The following is a 22,217-nucleotide window of genomic DNA, read 5'->3' on the forward strand; positions in this document are numbered from 1 at the left end:
TTTTATGATTTTATTTGCTTTTCTTGATTCTCTGCAGTGTAAATTAAATAACTAATGCTGAACCTTTCTTGAGTAAAGTTCATTTTAAGCGAAGCTCTTTTCTTTGGAATTAAATGGCAAACAGAATTCTTCACTTTTGCTCATCGATCGTGTCGGACTCAACATTAAAATCAAATCCGCGCATATACAAACAAAGATTTTGCGAAAAATATTTTCTTGGTTTCTTTTCCAAACAAATTAAAGTGGGGAAAAAATAAAAACGTTTTCTGCAGGCCTTGGTCGTTCCGTATTGGTAAAAACTGTACCCTGGGTCTTGAGTACAGCCCTTGGCCTGTGGCTCAAGGCTCGAGACCTCGGGTACAGTTTTTCCCAATACGGACCTCCTGGCCAGCACCATATATGTCTTCTTACGTAAAAAAGCATCAAAGGATTAATAAAAACTTGAAAATAACCAAGGATGGTTTTAACTGACGAATTCGAGATTAAGAGAGATTTTGAACAACTAACTTAAAAAAATTTGCCATTTTTTTCAAGATGCATTCTCCGTGACATAGCTCCTTTAAGTCAAAACCAGTGAACACTGGGTTGTGTTCTCTTAATTGTTTTACTGTATAGGGTGAAGCTTATTCTCACAATATTTTGAAAAAAATTGCTGTTGGTTAACAGTTACCTGTGCATAATCTTATGATATCAGTAGCAATGTAGCTACATGTAGAACTTTCCTGAAAGTGTCATTCTCTTGAATTTTAGAGTTGTACATGTATTCTTCATATCAGGGTCAGGTTGCAGCTCCCACAAAGTTTTACATGAATGACTTGCTACCCTTCATAAGGACAACAGAACTAATAACAGTTACAATGCCCCAAACACAATAGCAACTGCTACACTAGAGGAATAGCAAAATTACTTGCTTACAAGAGCTGTTATACAACAGTAACTGGTTATATCATGGACATGATATTGTTAAATTCCTAATGAAATAAATAATGTATTTCAACATGTTGTCATCTTCCTCAGGTGTAGCACCTTTAACTCCAGCAGAGTTGAGTGCCCTTTCACCAACTGCTGCAGCGACAAGTTCCTTTATGAAATCTGGAATGACACTTACCCAGGTACAGTTTAGGCTCGATCTGTATAACAGTGTGAAAGTTACATGTAGGATATTCAGAACATTTCTTGAGAATTTCCAAGGAAATACTGGTAGTCACATTTAGGTCGTGGAAAACTTTGTAAAGTCATTGAAGAGAACATGGAAAGTCCTGAAATTTTAAAAGCTGAAAGGAGGATAAACACTGGCTGACACTTTAAACCAGGGTGGTGGTTGCATGGTGTACAGTGTACCGTAAAGTTCCGTGTATAAGCCGCACCCGTAGATAAGCCGCACCCTCGATTTGGAAGCTCAAATTTTGGAAAAAAATATACAGTCCATAAAGTTTGAAGTTTAAGTGAAGTTCTATTGGTTTCGGTTTCGAAACAGTGACACGGCGGCTGTTGCAATGTTTAATATAAATTAAGTCTTACGAAAGCGAAATTTCACTTGTCATACCTCCCTTTTAGTTTGAGTTCACAATATCTTAAACTTGGATGCTCTCTTGATATCATTTTTTCGAGATTGTGTGGTTCCAGAAAATATCCATACCCCCACCACGGAGGGAATTGGAAATTCCAGAGGGGGTGGGGGGGGGGGGGGGGGTGAAGGGCCCAGGAAATTCCGAAGAGGAGGGGGGTTGCCAGTGAAATTACGTTTCCAGACAGTCAAGTTTGATGCAGTGCAAACTAGTTTCAAAAATCGTTTCTTACCTACTCTACAAATGTTTTACATAGCAAAAATAGCACCCTGGGTTCTTGATTCACAATCGCTTTACATTTAAAACGGGTTTTCTTTCTCCTGAAAGCACACTGAAAGCAAATAATTTCACTGAAATCCTCCATGTTCGTTCGTGGATGCGGCCGCCATTACTTGTTACCAGTCCCTCGAAACTTGTCACGTGGTTTGACCGAAATGCACTGGTGTCAAGTATTGCTTGTTTCACGTTCGATGGAAGGAAAATCGTCCTTGTTTGTGAAAAGTTTCACGTTTTATATTAGCGATGAAAATAATGTAATGATGTCAGAAACTCGAGATTAACTTGTTCTTGTTATTTCTGGCTATTTGTTTGTAATTTTCCTATTAAATTTTGCTTTCTCAGCGAGCATTAGCGATTTTCCGATCACGTCTACGGTGAATGTTTATATCAACACTTTTCAAATCCGTGTTCTGATACATTTAGAGGTTTTCTAAAGCGATTGGAATGAAAAGGGATGGAAGGTTATACAACAAGGTAATTTGGCAAGTGACTACCAGATATTTTGTCTGTTTGCTTTTGAGGAAATTTCTGTATTTTGTCTTCAACAGTACACGTATGTATCGTTTTAACATATCTTCTGATCGATCAGTTACACACTATAACTGTTTACAAGAGAGGTGGCCTAACATTTAGAGCATTGTACAATTTATATTTTTTCCAGAGGGGCTGGGGGGTACACAATATACTTTTGGAAATTCCGGAGGGGTGGGGGGGGGGTTTATTTTTCTTAACAAAAACGGAAATTCCAGAGAGGTGGGGGGTCTTACGTGAAATTCCCTCCATGGTGGGGGTATGGATATTTTCTGGAACCACACATTATCACTTCTAAACACTCCTGAAACAATTGTGTTCGAATCGTACGCGAATGATAAATGCTTAGTAGCCAAGCTTTGAATTGTAGAGAGGAGTCTGGGCAATAAAAACAAACATGGCGGCATTTTCTTCAGAAGAAACCACATTTTTATTTCAAGATTCTTGGAAACTGCTACCCGCGACAGGATCAAAACTTCATGCAGAATAAGAGTTTGTTAATCCAGCAGATGCATTTGTTGTGAAGGTCAATAAAAAAGCGAAGCGGTCGGCCATTTGCCTTGTAAGAACTTGCGTTTTATATCTTGGTGCATTCTCGCACGCGGCGGAAAGACATGATTCGAAGTGACCGGCAGGCTTCACTGCAAACAGTTTTGCAGAGGAACTAAAAGGCAGTGAACAATAAAGTTTTCAGGTTGTTATATGTTTATTCAATGACGTCTTGAGAAGTTTTTTATGAATATTAATTAGGCCCTTGAGAACTCCAACCAGAGATGTTTCCGTAGATAAGCCGCACCCCCGATTTTTGACTTGAATTTAGAGGAAAAAGGTGCAGCTTATACACGGAACTTTATGGTACGTTTTCATACAGTATCGCTCAAATGTAAGTTACCACCGTCTCGCAAGACGCATCTCGTTTCTCGCGAGACACGTCTTGTTTCTCTCACGAAGTTTCTCGTTTTTGCGAGTGCACTGCAAGTACCAACGTTTCGCCTTCTCTTGCTTTTATTTAACTGTAAAATGAGAATTCACCAACATCCCTTTTTGTGTGAATAAAGCAGGATGAAATTTCACGCGTGAATCGGTGACGGCACGCTCGTCTTTACATGTTAACAGTTTTTTAATACTTCTTCAGGGCTATAACTTCTTCGTCTTTTTTACTAAAAATTATTTCTCTTTAAGCTATTATAGTAAATGATCTAAACATGTAGTTTACAGCAAAACGTTTTGACTAAGTGCAACCAGGTATTTTCAAGCAAAACTGAATCAAGGGTTTCCATAGCTCTATCAAAACAAGAAAAATATTCTATTTCTCTTGTAAATTTTTAAAGTAAATGCTCAAAAGGTTCAGTCACATGAAATTGGACACAGAATTTACTCCTTGTTGTAAAGAAAACTATATTCAGGACAAAAATTAATTTGCTATGATTAGTGTTAAAAACGTCAAGTATTCAAAATAATCATAATTGCTAATTTGTCATAATTTTGCAGATTTATAGTCAGTATGTTGAAGTATCAGATGCACTTCAGCAAGAAAAAGATGAGAATGTTAGACTGAAGCAGTACTTAGACCAGATACTAAAGGTAAAGCTGCACAGTTACTATTAATAGTGGAAAAACATCTGATGTTACTTTGATTCTTTCTATGTTACCAGTCAACGCAGTTAAGATAATTTATATTATTTTAACCAAGTCAACAACTACATGTACATGTTCAAGCTAAGTGGTCTGTGTCCTGGTCAGTAGTCCTCTCATTTGGGAGGTCATGGTCCAGCTCCCTGCAGGCTCAGATGGCACTTCCTCAATATTAAATTTTTGTAGTAGCAGTGGTGCTTTAATTTAGCATGGTATTTATAAGTGGTTCTCATATACCTTATTGTTACTTATTTTCGCAGGACATAATTTTCGCGATTTTCCAAAATTAAAGACTCGCGAAAATTTATTTCAAACGTTTTTTATTGTATTTTTTATGTTAATTGCATATTTTTTGGCCAAATCGCGAAAATTAAGTCCAGCGAAATATGCACGTTCCATTTTCGCGAAATTAAGTTCCCCCAAAAATAAGTAACAATAAAGGAGTTCATTGTCAATCTTGAGCAGAGCTATTTCCTTCTCCCACCCATCCCCTACTTTTCATCCGTCCACTGATCCTATCAGTTTGACTGTGCCTGGAATGGAAACTCCAAGGGATTCATTAAGGTTTGGAGCAGGTGGGCATCAGGGTTTTGTGCCCAGGCAAAGTATCAGTATACATGTAATTATGACATTCCCATCTTTAATAAACTGAAGTCAGTTCAGATGTTAAAACAACCAAGCAAAGTCCTGTTCACAGCTGGTCAATTTGCCCAGTGGCTGGCCCTTAATGAAACCGCTTGGACTCATGGCTGGGTAGTGGGGATTTGCTAGCCATCCGTGGGGGCTGTATTCTACATGTATCTAGGAGCAGGAACCCACTTCCAGGCAGTTGGTCAACATGCTTTTATTAATGAGATATGCTGATGTTTCATTAAGGCTAACTGTACTTTACATAACAGGAAATAGAAGAGAAGGCCCCTGTTCTTCAGCAACAGAGAAGAGACTATGAGCAAGCATTGCACAGTGTGGATAAACTCTCAACGAGATTAGATTCAGCTCTCTTGGTAAGCTGAACAACTATTTTTATCATCCATCAACTTTATAGGAAAATTACATTACAAAATTTCTGGTTTTGTGTGCATTTTTTTTTATATACTTTATAGTACCTTTTTGATAGGCTTTGGCTTCATATCAGCAGTTTGGACAACCTTCATGTATGGTGCATGGTGTGACCAAAATAATTCAGGTTCAGGTTTATTTTTGCCACTCTAATGAAATTACAAGGCAATATAATAACCTTCAATGATATTCTAGCGAATCATACCAAAAAGGCACAATCAGGTATCTATCACACCCAAATTTGGCCACAAAATAATGTGGTACTAGTGGTCCAGTGACTTATTTTACAGTTAATCAGAGTAGTAGACAAGACTGGTTGGCTTAATATCCAGAATTTGGGTATTGTAACCAATAAATAAATAATGGTAATAGGACTGAGTGGAGTCCAATTCGGTCTGTAATCATACGAGTGATTAACTAAATCGGACGACCGCGAAGCGGGAGTCCGATTTGTTTAATCACAAGTATGATTACAGACAGAATTGGACGACACGAAGTCCTGTTACCAATTAATCAAAACTATGACAAAGTTCGAGAAACAAACAACTTTTACCGGTGAAATGGTTCAAAGTCTTTGTGAATACTGAAAAACACAACAGTTTACTCAACAGAATACATAACAACAGCGCGCGCAAAATGACGCGTACTGTCCTATTACACTGTCCAATTACAAGCATAACGCGTACACTGTCCTATTAGTGCTCAAATCGGGCTGCTGATAACCAATCGCATTCGAGAATTTTGTTATAGTTTTGATTAGCATGAATACTATTTTATACTTTTTTTTATGTTCTTTATTTTGAATGTTTTACTTTGATTATGTGATAAAAGGAAAATGAAGAATCTAAAGTATTTGCTGAAGAGGCTGCCAAGAAGAGTGAGCATTTGAAGAGAGAAAATGACAGATTAAGGAATCTGTCAGCTGATTTAAGTCAACAGGTTTGTTAGAACATGAAGAATGTCATCTTGCATGCTGTAACATCAGTAATGAAAGCACACACCTATCCAGGAATTCTAAAAAAACAAGACATATGATGTGTTTCAATGATTTTACAGGCTGTAGTGCACTTTCATCTGGACATGATTGAATGTATCAGTACAAATCAGGGCCCAGTTGTTCAAAGGATTGATAATGCTATCCACTGGATAAATTGCTATCCAGTGAATAACTGTCTAGAAAAACCTACTTATCCCCCCTTTGATTAACAGGGGCCTGAAGTCTAAGAGACATGGTGGAGTTGTATGCTTCATACCAGGGTCAGGTTGCAGCTCTCACAAAGTCTTACATGAATGACTTGCTACCCTTCATAAGGACAACAGAACTAATAACAGTTACAATGCCCCAAACACAATAGCAACTGCTACACTAGAGGAATAGCAAAATTACTTGCTTACGAGAGCTGCTACACAACAGTAACTGGTTATATCATGGACATGATATTGTTAAATTCTATAAAACAAGACATATGATGGGTTTATATGATTTTACAGGCTGTAGTACGCTTCCATCTGGACATGATTGAATGTATGAGTGCAAATCAGGGCCCAGTTGTTCAAAGGATTGATAATGCTATCCACTGGATAAATTGCTATCCAGTGAATAACTGTCTAGAAAAACCTAGTGGATAGCATTATCCCCCCTTTGATTAACAGGGGCCTGAAGTCTAAGAGACAAGGTGGGAGGTCACTATAAATAGCAAATAGTATAGTATACAGAACAACTGCCTAAGTTACATATCATATAAATTTGTTTTAGAAAGATCAGGACAATTTTTTTCATTTTAATTTGTAAGTCGTAGTAACTGATGAAGATGTGAGTCATATGGAAGGAAACGTGTCTTACAAAATTAGAAACCAATCTTGCTATTCCTTAAAATTGTGGTTTGTTTGTTGCTTTGTCAAACATTTATTTTGTCCTTCACCTTCAGGTCCAAGTGCTCTTGAAAGAATGCGAGGAAGCAAGAGGTGGTGTGGTCAGTTCTGAGATCAGTTTGCACCCCATGTCAAGTGCAGAGGTCACTAGCTCATCACAAGTCATCTCTGAGCATCTTGTTACATTTAGGTGAGCAGGTTTTGACAGTTTTGACATCTTGGGAATTTTTTTAAATGTGGTTAAATGCAATTTAGGCTAGGTTAAACGCAAAACAATGCTGGCCAGCAGTTTCTCTCAGGGTTTTGGCGCGGGGTGGCCGGGGGTTTCGTGCAGGGGCCCCACATGGCTTACAGTGGCTTCAGATGTCAAGTCATTCCATGTTTGCTTTCGCTTCGGTTAGTTCTTACGGTGCTTTTATTCCCGGCCCATCCCCACCTCTTGTCATGGTAAGTATTGTGTTAAGTATTTGTGTTTCCACTGTCTATCAGTGTGACGGTGCTGGGTAGGTGGTTGCTGCTCACAGGGTTGGCATGGATACCCTACACTTTCGGCTCAGCTGCACTCTTAACTCCACCCTCCTTGTAGGCGCCATTCCCCAAGCTCATCTTTTGATGATGAGTTTAATGTCACATGATAAGGCCTTTAGGATACTTAATCAGAGTGATACAGGCCATCTCCCCAGTTTTAACCCAAATTTTTAGCAAAGTGGTGTAGCTTATATGCGAGCATTAACATTACAGTACATACTGTAATATGTTTTTTTACCTATTGCAGGAGTATAGAGGAACTGCAACAGCAAAATCAGAAGCTGCTGGGAGTCATTAGGGAATTAAGTGAAGAGAAAGAGAAAAGAGAAGGAGATGATGTGTAAGTTTTACACTTTATTAGTTTATTTACGTAACAGCATTATTTCCAGAATTGCTCAATAGTGCTTAACAGATATTAAATTACAAGTAGAATATGAAAAAAGCTAATAAAAGTTGAAATATGAGCGTTATAACCCACTGGGACATGGTAAAAATTTGTCTTGAGCACACAGTACACCCTTCGTTTGAAAAAGGCACGCAATAGACTCAAATGCCGCAACCAAAATTAAGGTGAATGCTTTGACCAAACAGACAGTCATATCTTTTGCGAACGTGCTCGGCAAGAGGTCTAGAGCCAATGCCAAAACTGTGAGCGAGACTAGGGAGAGACGCTAAAAGATACAACTGTCGGCTTTCCATACATTGAATTCGTTTTTAATTTCCCGTTCTCTAGTAACGGAAAATTCCCATTAGTCAATTATGACGGTACCTGTAAAACAAAAACTTCTTCGCACCTCTCGTCAAAGATATTCGACTCCACGTCAATTTGACAGTAGAACATGCTTTTCACGCGAACGAAATGGAGGCATTGATTTGGATGTGCTTGCGAACGATTTTGGTCTTGTTTTGAAAATAAAACAAAAGGTAGCTGTTGAATGAAAGGGAAGAAATGTTTTTCCTGTGCTTCCAAAGGCCTTTGGCAAAAGCCGCATTTTCCAAGCTCGCTGAATCCAGCTTCGTCGCCGCTTTTGAATTAGAAGTCACATAATGTGCAATAGTCCAACGTCGATGTCTTTTCGCTTTCTTTCTCGTCGTGAGTCGGTATTGTGTGATCCATTTGAAGAATGAAAACATACGGTACTTCAATTTTAAACGGGACGCTTTGTACTGCTTTTACGCAAAATTGAACCAGTTAAGTTCGAACGTTGACAACATGGAAATAAACAATGCTATCAATTTTTTAAATATGGGTCGAGGTGTCAAGGAATTTTTGACAACTCGGCGACATTACTTGGTTTCCTGGCCAGAATGAATTTGTTGTATGGAAAGCCGACAGTCGTTTTTTCTCGCCTCGTGCGAGGCTCGCGGATGATCGACGCTTCGCGCCTCAATGTTCGGCGCTTCCCGCCTTTGATAAGAGCTTTTTTCAACGACTTTAGGGAAAAAACGACTGTTTTGCAGTCTAAAACAGACTAAGAATTTTCATTTTGATTTTAAAATTTTTGCATTAATATTTATCAGTATTGTTTCTCATAAGCTAACATGCTTTGTAATGCATGTGCACCTTCTTTCACCAAAAAAAGAAAGCATGCAATTATTGCATGCTTTCTTTTTCTAGCACTGCAAAGTGGTCCTAAACTCTATGTAAAATTGATGTTTAAACTGGTTTGGCCCTAATTCATGAGAATGAAAGTAGAAGTTAGTTGTGTGTGTGTTTACTTGTAACTGTTTTGAATATGTTTGTTAGAATCGAAGGACTGAAGAAGAAGTTAGAAACTTCACTGCACGAAGTAGAAGGACTGAAGGAATCAAGGGAAAGACAGGTTCACATGGTAAGTAATGTTGTCTTGAGGTGGAATAACTGTTTCTTAACCTGGTCTTAGTATTATTCAGGAATCTCTTTTTGTGTCGACTCATTCGCTTTTTTAACTATTGTTTGACAGGTTGAGGCTGTCATCAGACAGCGTGACATGTACCGTGTCCTGTTAGCTAACAGTGGACAAACGCCGGTAAGTAGTAGGTGAAGTTAGAAAGCCAAATGGGAAGACTTTATATTTGACTCAAGATCATGTTTGATGTACTGTGTGTAGCATACACGGATGTGCATGTAGCTCAATGTAAGATACAAAAATTCAGTTGTTCATTTACCTCAACCTGTCTAAGGTACATGACAGATGCAAAGGAAAAAAGGGTATGTTGTTGATAATTCACTGAACTTGCTGAAATGGGTTTTTGTTAGTCACTTACTTGGAGCTGTCATTAGTAGCTGGTAACCAGCTATTATGTCCAGAAAATGCAGTGAGGATAAATGACTGGTAATGCAAAGTTTGAAGGGGACCAAAAACAATACCAAGTAGCATTTATCTTGAAATAATTATTACGACTGCCTTTTTTTGTTATACAGCCAGCTCTTTCAAGGCTTAATGGCTAATTTTTTTTTTCAAGGTACCAACAACAGATGTTGACCTGTCTGTGTTAGCTTCCACTCCATTACTTAAGACTCCTGATAAGTCAAGTGCCGAGTTGGAAGACACAAAAGTGGCACTGAAAGAACTGCAGAGACACTTTGAAACTTACAAGACTGAGCGGGTACAGGCTGAGGAGTAAGTTTGACACATTATGCCTGTTTGGAGTGTCAGGCATTATGTCAGCCCAATAGAACTATTTGTAAAAAAAAACAGTTACTTTTTTATTTTATGGTAACCTGAGAGCTTAAAAAAGTCCTGCCTGTCCAGGACATTTAAGTAGATTTTCCTCCTGGCCGAGAAACTTTTCACTCTCATTTGAACAATTTGGCAAGGCACAGGCAAGTCGTCTGCCAATTAATAATGATTAATAATAATGATCCAAAACGTAAACTCAGAGAAGCACATAACTGCCCTGAGCAAGCGAAATTCAAGAGTTGCCTCTCAAAAGGGTAAGCTGTTATTGAAGTATTTTTGAGTCCTGTAACCTTGTCATTATTCTGTCATTCCTTGTCTTGTCATTAATAAAAATAAAATATCATATTATAAGTAATTAATATACATGTATTTTGTTATTAGATGTGTCTTGATTGCAGTGCCTTCTATCTAGCTAAAAGATATATTAAGCAAAGACTTAAATTACAAGCAATGGTTTAAACAACAAGCTTAATTGAAAGCTTCATTTCGCAAAGTAACCATGTCAACACTTTTGCATTCTGCTTTATTTTAGAAAATCCAATGAAAGGTCGGATAAACTGCAAGCTGAAAATCTTGAATTAAATGGCAATAATGCCAGGTTGAAATCTCAGGTGAGTTTCTACAATTTCGTTAAAATTTTGCATGAAAAGTAAAAAAATAAAAGCTGTTGAAATCCTCAACGTTTTTTTCCAATATGTTAAAAAAAATTGGCAATTATTCATTATTCTGCAAACTGACATATATTTAAACATTTTGATGAGTTTTTGTGTATTATGATCAGAGGTTTCTTTTGATGTTGCCGAACTGAAGCATTACAGGCATTATACATTGTACCAAGTCAGGAAGAAAGAATGGAATTCTTCTGACTGGATTGGAAAACGACAGACTAGAAGAACTTTTGTTTTCTACCAGTCGAAAATCTGAACAAAGCCCAGATTAACTTTGCTTAGATAATGCACACTGTGTTGTTAATAAAACCAAATTCAATAATACTGGAGTATTTTTATTACCTTATCACAGCTGGAGTTTGCCGAGGAGCGATATGAGATGCTCAAGTCAAATTCTGAAGGCTTCAAGAAGGAAGCGTCTGCTGTTTCTGAGAAGTCTCGTAACATACAGGTGGCTCTCAGCAAGATGCAAGTAACTCTTGACAGTGTATCACAGGTGAATCATTGTGATTGTCAGAAATGAGAAGTTACTGCAGTCATGGGGTCATTTACATAGTATGAGGTCTTATATACGGGAAATAATTCTGACTTCATGAACATGAGACATTTATTTGTTAAAAGTTTATTAATAAGGATGAGACTTTCAGTCATCTGATGCAAAATGTACCTTTATAACATAATCTGTACCTTGCAAATTGTAAGTATGGGTTTTAATACTTAGAACCTACACCATAAGAGGTAGGAAAAACCACTAAAAAACTGCCCTTTAGATGTGGGGTATTCCTCATCTAATGCAGCAGCACAAGAACCCAAGCAAGGGTACAATACACGTAATAAGTAATATCAGACTCCTGACCATACTGACTGGTGTAGAATGGCAAAAACCACACATTGATGCGTAACAGTATTTAATTGATTTTCTTTTCTAGGAGTTGACGAACACTAAGGAGAAAAGTAACAAGCTAGAGGTGAGTTTCTTTTGTCACTTTTACAACAGTTAACTTATTAACTGATTTGAAACAAGGTCATTATACCAATATGTAAATTAATTTCCAGGAAAGTATCCAACAGGATAGGTTTGCTTTGCTGCTTACTTTTTCTGGTAATGAAACCTCTTGATTACAACACCAGCAGCCAAAAACCACTCAGCCATGTTGCCTCCCCTCAGCCTTTGTCACAAAAAAGGAAACTTTATTTTGTTCATTCAATTCTTTCATTAAATTCCAGGTGATTTGTGAAAACCTGAAAGCTGAGAAAGCTCTGATGAAGGAGTCAGAGGTTCGCCTGATGCAGGAAAACAAGAGCTTGTTAGAACATCAAAAATCACAAAATGCCCTGGTCACAAACCTGCAGACTTTACAGGTTAGTTAGATCTGGAATGTTGTAACTTTAGATTGATTATTTTCTCAACTTGGTTCTCAAGTTATCTGTGTTATCTCTGTCTGGAACTAAAATATAGGTAACCTATTCATTATTGCAGAATAACCTGGAGAGATCCGAATTTGAAGCAAGAACAAGACTTGGTTCACAAGTTGAGACTTTACAGCGTGAGGTGAATCTTCTGAAGAGGAAGCTAGAATCTGAAGACAAATACCACAAGAGTGTCATTGAGACATGGGAGGTGAGAATCAGGGTTGTCAGTGGGTTTTTGAGATGCAGGTTCCATCTAAAAGTAGGGGGCTATGAAACACTCAGAACTTGATAACACACACTTTGAATTGACCTACTAATATCTACATCTACATTTATTAAGTTGATGACATCGTTTAAGAAATCACATCAACTATAAAAAAAATAGATACAAAATAAAAACAAAATATACATGCATAAATTAGATATAAAATACTTAGTTACAATTTACTTGTTTACATGCTTCCCTAAATTTAATTTAAAATTCGATAATGACTTGCAATTCACTAAGTCAGCGGGCAGTAAGTTCCATTCTGTTATTGATCTGTTATTGATCCGAGCAGCCAGCACAATATTTTGAATAACTAATAAAATGCACCGGTTGCCGGCTTATTTTGACAACCCTGAAGAATAATTATTAGAGATTTTCCATTTAACAGTGCTGCCAATGACTGTCAAAATGTACAAGACTTAAAAGCCATGTTACACGAGGAAACTATTTTTCCATGCAACTTGCAATGCAACTATGATGACTAAAAAGTATTTCAAGTTGCAGAGGTGGTGTCAGACTTTTGCAATTTTTGTTGTGTCTTGCAAACACAACCGCTAGAATTTGTCATCCCACAAGCGAAGCAATGCACGAGCCAAGGACAAGCAATCTCTCACAAGCAAAGGATGCACTCTGATTAACTCATTTTAATAAAATTGTTTTGCAAGTTGTTAAATTTTCTGCAACTGGCAATGCAACATGACCTTTGTAACATGGCATCTGCACAGAATTAGTCTTGACATGTAGTAAAATATTTACAAGTACTTGAAGAAATCAGATGGGTTCTAACACTGCACAGATTTGTGTTTAGTCATTTTATTCAGTGGTCCTACCTGACTCAAAGTCTGTATACAGGTTCATGTTTGAAATTTTGCCTCTGGTTATGACCTCGTTTAGCCAACACTTTAAATTTGCAGTGACAGACTCTAAGCAAATTTTATTGTTTGACTAGAACCGTGTTCAAGAACTGCAATCACAACTGAATGTTGAGATCAAGACGCACCAGCAGGCCAGAGACCAGCTGCTTACATCAACCAGAGATATTGATTCAGTCCAGCTAAGGGTAAGTTGTAGCAACTACAACAAAGATACTTATAATCTTTATTTTTGCCTGACTTAGCTGGAGCTCTAAGCATCATTGGAGAAAAAGTTAAATCAGCATTTACTTGAAGTCTATTAACAAGATTATCTTATGCTGCTTTGTTTTCAGTGTACACAAGCTGAAGCCCAACTTCAGGCTGCTGAGAAACGTTTAGCTGAAATTTTGGAAAACGAAACAGGTTCACTGGAGAAAGGTACACATTTTCTTGTAATTTCCAACACTATTGGAGTGTTCCTGACTAAAAGTAGCAATTGTTAAAAAAATAGTGTAGACTGCATGATTGTAAAATATCAAAGTCAAGCCTTTGAAATTAGGAAGTATTAAATGTTAACTTTGACAAGGGTAACTTAGCTTACTAGAGGTCACTGCTTAGAAGAGGCTACAGCTTCAAAGAGTTCCCTACTTACAGGCAATGGCTTCTTTGAGGAGGTGGCTTCTTTCAGGAGATGAATGCTTGTATAACAGGACTTCTCTGCTAAGGGAAGGTACCCATTTAAGGGAACCTTCAACTTATACCTGGCACGAAATTGGATAGAAAATTTTGGTGGAGTTAGTCGAGGAAGAAAAAACTCCACCAAAATATCGTATCCAATTTTGGGACACATTTGCTTCAACTTCAAGAAGTTTTCTGCTTAAGGGGCCTGCTTATTGGTGGCAGGGTGGTAAATGCTTAGGAATGTTCTCTACTTAGGTGAGACACCTGCTAAGGGAAGGCTCCTAGTTAGTGGAAGTGCCTGCTTGAGAGAGATAAATGCTTAGGAGAGCTCTCTGCTAAGGGCCTGAATTATTGTAACAGGACATTCTAATATTGTGATTTTTGTTCATTATCTACTTTTTTGTAGCTGATGAAGAGAGGATTACAAAAGAAGTTACAGAAAAACACACTGTTAGGATTCAAGAACTTGAGTCTAAACTGAACACTACAGAGGCAAAAGTCAAAGGTAATTACCAGTAACTCTTCTTATCAATGTAAATTGCTTTTATGTACTTGCTGAATTTTCTACTGAGGGAAACCTTAAAGCAACCATTGGCAATCATGCAGGGATTGATCAAAAGTATATTCAGTTTTGCTCTGCTTGTGCTATCAGATAAGAGATAACTGTGCATGACCATACATGATGTTGGACTGACATACATTATATAACTTTCATGCATTATATAACTTCAAATTACCAACTTCTCAGGCCAAATGTGATTCTAGTTACTGAAAGACCTGCCTGTGAAATGTAAAACAAGGAAATAAACAGGGAGGATAAACTATGGCAGAAAGAAATGAAGAAATATGTCACAAGTTATTTGCCTTCTTGGTCTGGGTTCTGAAAAGACTGGTGTTTAAATCAAACATCAACATCAAATTATACTGAAATTGAACTTGCAGTTACTCTAGAACAGAAATATGGGATAAGCAATTTGAAAAAGCATGATGAAATGAGGTATTGAGAACTGGGTTGAAAAAAATGTTGTCCAGGAAGCAGATTTTACTGCTGGGCAAGTAGTTTTTTATTCTCGCTTGCCCAAGGGGCAAAGGCCCAGGCAAGTCATCTCCCAACTACATGTAAATCATAAAAAAGTAAACTACAGTCAGGGCTCGAGATTAACTTTTTTGCTAACTAGCCAAATGGCTAGTGACAGCTTTGATTTCACTAGTCAAAACTTATTTTCTACTAGCCACAATTTTTAAGCATAGTTCTTCTTTTAAAGGGGGGAGGGGGAGGGTGAAAACAATGTGCAATAATGTTAAAACCTTGAGCCGAAAAAATGTTCCTTAAATCTTCATGTTTTTTTTCTTCTTACAAAATTGGGCTTTGTTCTTCACTATAAAAATTGTACATGTACATGCGTTTTTGTCAACTAGATTGTTTAAAGCTTCACATGCTATAATGTCAACAGTTTACTTGTTACTTATATTCTCTGAGAGACGTTTTTAATAAATGCGGTTTCTTGCCACTAATGCCTGATTTTTTCACTAGCCATTTTGGCTAGTGAAAGGCCAAAATATGGCGGCCTTTTACGGACTAAATAACGAATGACTATACATCAATGTTATTTTGCATACATCGATGTTGTGTGAACTAAAAGATTTTTGATACAACTAAAAGATGTTCGATACAACTAAAAGATGTTCGATACAACTTAAAGATATTTGATACAACTAAAAGATGTTCGTTACAACTAAAAGATAAAAGTATTTGATACAACCAAAAGATGTTTGTTACAACTAAAAGATATTCGATCCAACTAAAAGATGTTTGCTTCAAATAAAAGATGAGGAAGCGGAAATGAATTTTGAAAACAGGAAGTGACATTTTACCCAGGTTCCAAGCGATCCAACGCACATACAAAATGGATTCTGGTGGAGCTGCGATATGGCTGCCAGATTCACTAGATACAGAAAGAGTTTTTTGGATTTAAGCAGGCTAATAACAAGTGCAGCCACTCAATTCGATTCTTCGGAGTTCTTCATTCGTAGACTGGACGAATAGGAAAGAACTTTAAATGTTCTAACTGTAAGAATAGGAATAGAAGAGTCATACGCACAGGAAACTTGCTTAATCGGGTACTTACACCAACTACTAGGTATCCTAGGCGAGCTACGACTGAAGCCACTTCGAGAGAATCGCCGAAGAATCTAAAAGGAATCTTGATCCATTCGAAGAGTCGGTTACTTAGTCAGTCTATTGTATTGGTGAGGAAAAAAAAAAGGAACGGTGAAGTGTGAAGACCATCCAATAGCAGTTGGAAACATTACATGTAAGTAACCGACTTCGGCGATTCTCTAGCCCCTCTCAAAGTGACTTCATAGCTCGCCTAGGATATATATCTAGTAGTGATTAAGCTTCCTGTGCGTATGTCCAGTCTACGAATGAAGAACTTCGAAGAAGCGAATTGAGTGGCTTTAGTGTTTCGTTGTTGCTGTGCACTTGTTATTAGCCTGTTAAAATAAAATGGAAAAAACCTTTCTGTATCTGGCAGCTATATCGCAGCTCCACCAAAAGCCATTTTGTATGTGCGTTGGATCGCAGAACCTGGGTAAAATGTCACTTCCTGTTTTCAAAATTCATTTCCGCTTCCTCATCTTTTATTTGAAACAAACATCTTTTAGTTGGATCGAATATCTTTTAGTTGTAACAAACATCTTTTAGTTGTATCAAATACTTTGTATCTTTTAGTTGTAGCGAACATCTTTTAGTTGTATCAAATGTCTTTAAGTTGTATCGAACATCTTTTAGTTGTATCGAACATCTTTTAGTTCACACAACATCGATGTATGCAACATGACATTGATGTATAGTCATTCGTTATTTAGTCCGTAAAAGGCCGCCATACCAAAACCTACTAGCCAAAACTGCATTTTTACTCTAGCCTTTGGCTAGTTGGCTACCGTTAGTCTTGAGCCCTGTACAGTAGAACCCCTGTAACTCGAACTCTGAAGGGAAACAAAAACAATTAGAGTTAACAGGGTTTTGAGTTATCGGCGTCGATTGAATATTTAATTTGCAAGTTAATAATTGATATTTTACTATATTTTAAGCCATTCAGTATACAGTACAGTACAAATTACTTATCTCATCAGAAACTTCAACACGACCATACATTCTCATGATAAGAGTGGAAAATAGCTGTCAAGTACATGATCTGTTCGTTGCTCTAATCAATAAGCAACAGTGACGAGTTGCAAAAACTTGAATTCGAGTTATCGGGGTAAATTTGACCCAAATTTTGATCAAGGAAAACAAATTTAGTTCGAGTTAGCGGGGTTTTCGAGTTATCCGAGTTCGAGTTACCGGGGTTCAACTGTATGTACAATGTAAGACAAGCTTGTGACTGCTGCTTGTTTTGTGGGCCTTTTCTTTTCTGTCAAGGCCTGTTGAGCATTTTAGGTTCAGCTCAGTACAGTTTAAAGCTTTAATTAGAGGGTCTTTGATTTCAGACTTGAACTTTTCGTGATCATAAGAAATTCATTAAGGGAGGCTTCTCTTGATTTGATTTACTTTATTTCTAGCTGTAACATTATGTTCAGTTAGTCAAACTAACCCTGGAGGTTTTAAAGCTATCATGATTTCTAATGCATACAATTAAGTGGTTTCTTTTATGTCTTCTGATGTGATCAGGTCTTGAAGACCAGTTGAAGGCAGCTCGGCAACGTGTAGAACAGTTTAAATCCATTTCAGAAAGTAATGAATCAGCACTGATTGAGTTTAACAAGGTAAGTCTTTTTTTCAAACACACTTTATAGTGATGTCTCAGAGTGTTCCAAGTCTAACAACTTCTTTGTGCTCATGCTAAATTCTGAAATCTTTGTCATTTAGCAACTTTGAGCACTATAGGAGTACCATATATCTCATTTTATACTGTGGATTGGAGAGATGCAAACCCATGGCTCATACAGTTTTTAAAAGCAAAAATTTGGTCTTCATCCAGTTTCTTTTGCAAAAGATGTTTTCAAAAGAAATTGGACAACGTTCGTCTAGTACTCCGATCAAGTGGCCAAACATAAACTTTTTGAAGTTAAAAGACATCGAAAAAAGACTAACTGCAAAGTAAGATTCTCTGGAATGCACTTACTAAACGATAAACAATGATTGTTGAACCACTAAGTAGTATACCAGAGTAGGTATTGCCTGCAATGTTTCTGTCCAAAAATGTTTGTTTTAGGCAGGCTACTACTGTAGATGTCTTTCAACAAGATTTAGTACTTAAAAACTCCTTGAAAATCCTTGAAATTTTGTTTGTCAAAAACAGTATGAACCATACAAAACCTGATCTAGAATGTTGCCTGATAGCTTTGGTTTGGAGGTCAAGCTGTGTGTATATGGCAGTATTAAAAAAGAAGATTGTATCAATGCCTGTTATGAGGGAAAATTTGTGCACTTTAGTTGGTCATAAACAACACAACCTTTCCTTTCCACAGACCAGCAATGAATTTAAGGCAACAACAGAAAGTAAACTCAAGACTGCAGAGCAAGACGTCACACAATACAAGTCTCAGGTCGCCACTCTTCAAGCACTGAACCAAGATCTTAATGCAACACGAGCAAAAGTAATAAGAGAAGCTGAATCACAGACCAAGAGTTTACGTGACATGTTGAGTAAGGTTAGAGCTGAATTGGATGAGGCATTAAAGAAAGCACAGACATCAGCTGCGGCTGAAATGACGGCAAAAGAAGAACTGAAGGAACAAGCTCTCTTGGCTACAGAGGTGACTGTTTAAATATTAGAATATATCTTCTAAAAAAGAGCAGGCAAAATAGATTTTGTTCACAACTGGTCGCAAATAACGAATACATTGTCATCACTATGTGGATGTCTGTCTTGACTTTCAATGTGTGTTTTGATTTTTGGCTCCCACAATAGATGATCAAACTAATACAGTATTTAATATGCCACAATTTCTTGTTTTTACACATTGAATTGTCACTAAACTGACCTTGAGGGGCCATATGATTCTTTGTCACTTTTCATGCTAGACAATATCATCAAGTTATCGAGAAGGAAATTGCCTTATGAAGCATTGCCAAAGGAACATGATGGGATGTATTGGGCCAAATTAACAAAAAAAAGTTAACCTGATCCATGCCATTGACACTTTGTTCAAAAAAGGCCAGTAAACAAAACCGTGAGGGAAAGAGTGAGGAAAGAAAACAAGTAAAGGCAAAAAAGAAAAAATCAAGAAGCCTGAAGTGGTTTTACTATCTGTATGGCTGCAATCTCTTGGAAGAAGTGCCAGAAATGGGCATTAGCATTAGATAGCTTTTTTTTTTTTGGGGGGGGGGGGGGAGAGGAGGATCCCAGAGGTCATTGGGTTAAACTATACTTTTCTTTACAGGCTCAAGATAAATACGAGAGAGAACTGGTTCTTCATGCCAATGATGTGCAAGCATTGACAACAATCAAGGAACAGGTAAAATTGACATGATTGTTTTTTTAAATTGTAAATTAAGCCTACATGACTTCCAGTTTTACTCAACAGTTGTTTTTAAGCACTGATCGTGAACAAAAATGATGTTTACTTGAGATCTTATGAAACAAAGGAAGACTATTCAATAGGGTTCTTTTTTACCAGTCAACAAAGGATTGATGTTGTATTGGGTTCAAACCAAACATTGGGAATAAACTATGTGCAGGGTTCAAAAATTTTATTCTATGCTCTAGTATTCAAATGCCTCCTTGATCATGCCAAACCTGTGCCTCAATTTAGTTCCACTTTAAAGTGGCTATAAAATGGTGCTTCTCATGAGTGAAAACTTATAGCTCTTCTTAGGGAAGCCGAAAACTGTGGTGCCTTTGATTAATGTGACTACTGTTCAAGTATTGATAGTTCAATACTAAGCTTATCTGAGTTTATTTCGTTTGCTTTTTCCTCAAGTTTCAAGAACAGAGCAACGGGTTCAAAGAGATTGAAGATCGTGCTTTGGCAGCTGAACTGAAGTTACAAGAATGCACAAATTCTTGGGAAGAACAGAAAAAGGCCAAGGCTTCAGAAGCAAGGAAACTAGAAGCTCGGTGTGCAGATCTTGTCAATCAGAACTCCACCTTGCATAGCCAGTTGGAAAAGGTTGGTTTTAGAGCCCTTTTCAGTGCTCCCTGCATAGTGACCATCTTTCGACATGATATTTAACCAGCTGAACTGACCTGAAAATTAAAACTGTTAAAGTTTTTCTGGTTATTAGCAGAAGAAATGACAAATAAACTCAAACTGCTGATGTTGAATTATACAAATGGCTGAAAAAGAGTGTTGACCTTACACGACTCCCAATTTACAGGATAAAATATTAAAACAATTTTAGCTAACTCTATCAGTTCTCATCTATGACTTATGGTCAATGATTTCTTCAGACTTAGGCCGGTTGACATTGCATGTCCAAAGATGACGGCTTTGCATGTAATACTGAAACAGCTGTATTCTCATGAGACAAAGAGATTAAAAATTAATGTCAAAGCCACTTTCTTCACTTAAACTAGTTGTCTTAAACTTATAAATTGTTTTTAAACTTGTTTTTTTTTTTTTACCCAAGGCTTAGTTTTTTCCAAATGTAAAGCACGTTATTTGTGATGAACATGTACATAGGGACTGATAAATATTTGTCATATCATTTTCCAGCTAAGTGCCCAGCTTGCTGCCAGTAAACGCACATCAATTAACATTCCCCCACCCCCAAAAGAGGGTGTGGCAGCTGAAGGGGGCGAACATTCTAACAAGACTGTTGAGGAACTCTGGGAGATTATCAGGTTTGTAATATAACTAACAGATTTGTTGTAAATAGTTGCATGTTGCTTGTAGTCCCTTCATCATAATCAATTTGTTCTTTTTTAAGTTATTTAAACATCAGCTGGCTATGATGTAGTTAGAAACAAATTGTCAAAGAAATAATGATGGGCAACATGAGGAGGATTAAGTTTTTTATGCTGAGGGCAACCTGTGTTGGACTAGCATCCCATCTAGGGTGAGAGGGTGGAAAAAAATCTCCTGGTAGCTTAATGCTATGGAAACCAGGATGAGCTCAAGCCTGATTATATACTAACTAGACTCTATTACAAACTTTAGAGTTTTAGTTTCCTTTACTTCACCTTATGCGACATAACTCCTTTTGTAGTTTGCTTTGTATTTAACAGAACTGATGCATTCTTATTAACTTCTTGACATTTGTAAAGGTTTGTCCGCAAAGAAAAGGAAATTTCTGAGGCAGCGTGTGAATTAGCAAAGTCAGAAAGCATGCGTTTCCAGCAACATTGTGAATACTTGCAAAGTCAGATAACGGACCTGCAGAAGAACATAACAGAGCAACAAACCCAGTCTGAGGTCAGCATTCATACAGCAGCTCAGCATGCAGAGATTATGGAGAAAGTTGAGAAACTGAACGAGCTTACTGAGGCTAACAAAGTACTGACAAATGAAAAGGAGAGTGCAGAAGAGACAGTGAGAGAGCTTGTGACAAAGGTATGGTCTTGTGCATTCTAACATTTTACTTACCAGTACATGTACACTTTACCTGTGAAGCACAGGGCTTTCAATAACATTTGAAGTAGGCAGCTTCCCTTGTACAGCGCCTGTCAGAGAGCAATATAAGAAGCTGAAAACATCTCCCCTTTATAACCAGCTGGGAGGCACGGTGGCCTAATGGTTAGCGCGCTTGACTCCGAGTCGAACGGCCTGGGTCGACATTTCTCACATTTGTACGAAAAGAGACATTGTTTCTGATTTACAGCATTGTGTTAAGCAATTTGACATCACGTCCAATGTATGTTTAGGAATTTTGTCAGACATCGATTGGATAATTATGGGTTGGCCATTGTCTGATAACTGACTGGTATTTGCAGTCCTGCAGTACAAACTGTACCTGCCAACTCTCTCTGATTATCCAGGAGGCCGGATTCAAATCTCCTGGTGTTCTGGATAGGATATCAAATCTTCAAGATACAAAGGAAAATACCTAAATTATTTACAGTACACGTGTACCTACATGTAGTTTCTCATAAGGGTAATTTGGTAGGATAATGAATTCTTTATGATGTAGGGCTTTCAATAAATTTTGGAGTGGATGGCTGCCCCTGGTACCTGTCAGGGAGCAGTCTAGGAAGCTGAAAACATCTCCTGTTTACAGGGGACTGCATAGATTTTAGCTGGTGATTCAC

At 37.5% G+C, this 22,217-nt stretch overlaps 1 protein-coding gene across 1 annotated transcript in view; it reads left to right on the plus strand.

Moving 5' to 3' along the window:
• Positions 1–22,217, plus strand: part of LOC144646063 (nucleoprotein TPR-like) — a 51,921-nt gene that overhangs the window by 11,192 nt on the left and 18,512 nt on the right. Inside the window, 23 exon segments of the mRNA XM_078505588.1 lie at positions 1,018–1,112; positions 3,870–3,962; positions 4,913–5,017; positions 5,904–6,011; positions 7,001–7,134; positions 7,720–7,812; positions 9,220–9,304; positions 9,416–9,481; positions 9,918–10,075; positions 10,668–10,746; positions 11,156–11,299; positions 11,733–11,771; positions 12,031–12,165; positions 12,284–12,424; positions 13,434–13,544; positions 13,692–13,776; positions 14,426–14,524; positions 17,696–17,790; positions 18,496–18,783; positions 19,411–19,485; positions 19,951–20,139; positions 20,686–20,813; positions 21,237–21,522. Coding sequence (XP_078361714.1) covers positions 1,018–1,112; positions 3,870–3,962; positions 4,913–5,017; positions 5,904–6,011; positions 7,001–7,134; positions 7,720–7,812; positions 9,220–9,304; positions 9,416–9,481; positions 9,918–10,075; positions 10,668–10,746; positions 11,156–11,299; positions 11,733–11,771; positions 12,031–12,165; positions 12,284–12,424; positions 13,434–13,544; positions 13,692–13,776; positions 14,426–14,524; positions 17,696–17,790; positions 18,496–18,783; positions 19,411–19,485; positions 19,951–20,139; positions 20,686–20,813; positions 21,237–21,522 — 2,831 coding nt within the window.

The sequence above is a fragment of the Oculina patagonica genome, chromosome 3, assembly GCF_052425735.1.
Source record: "Oculina patagonica isolate OP01 chromosome 3, crgOcupat, whole genome shotgun sequence".
NCBI lineage: Eukaryota > Metazoa > Cnidaria > Anthozoa > Scleractinia > Oculinidae > Oculina > Oculina patagonica.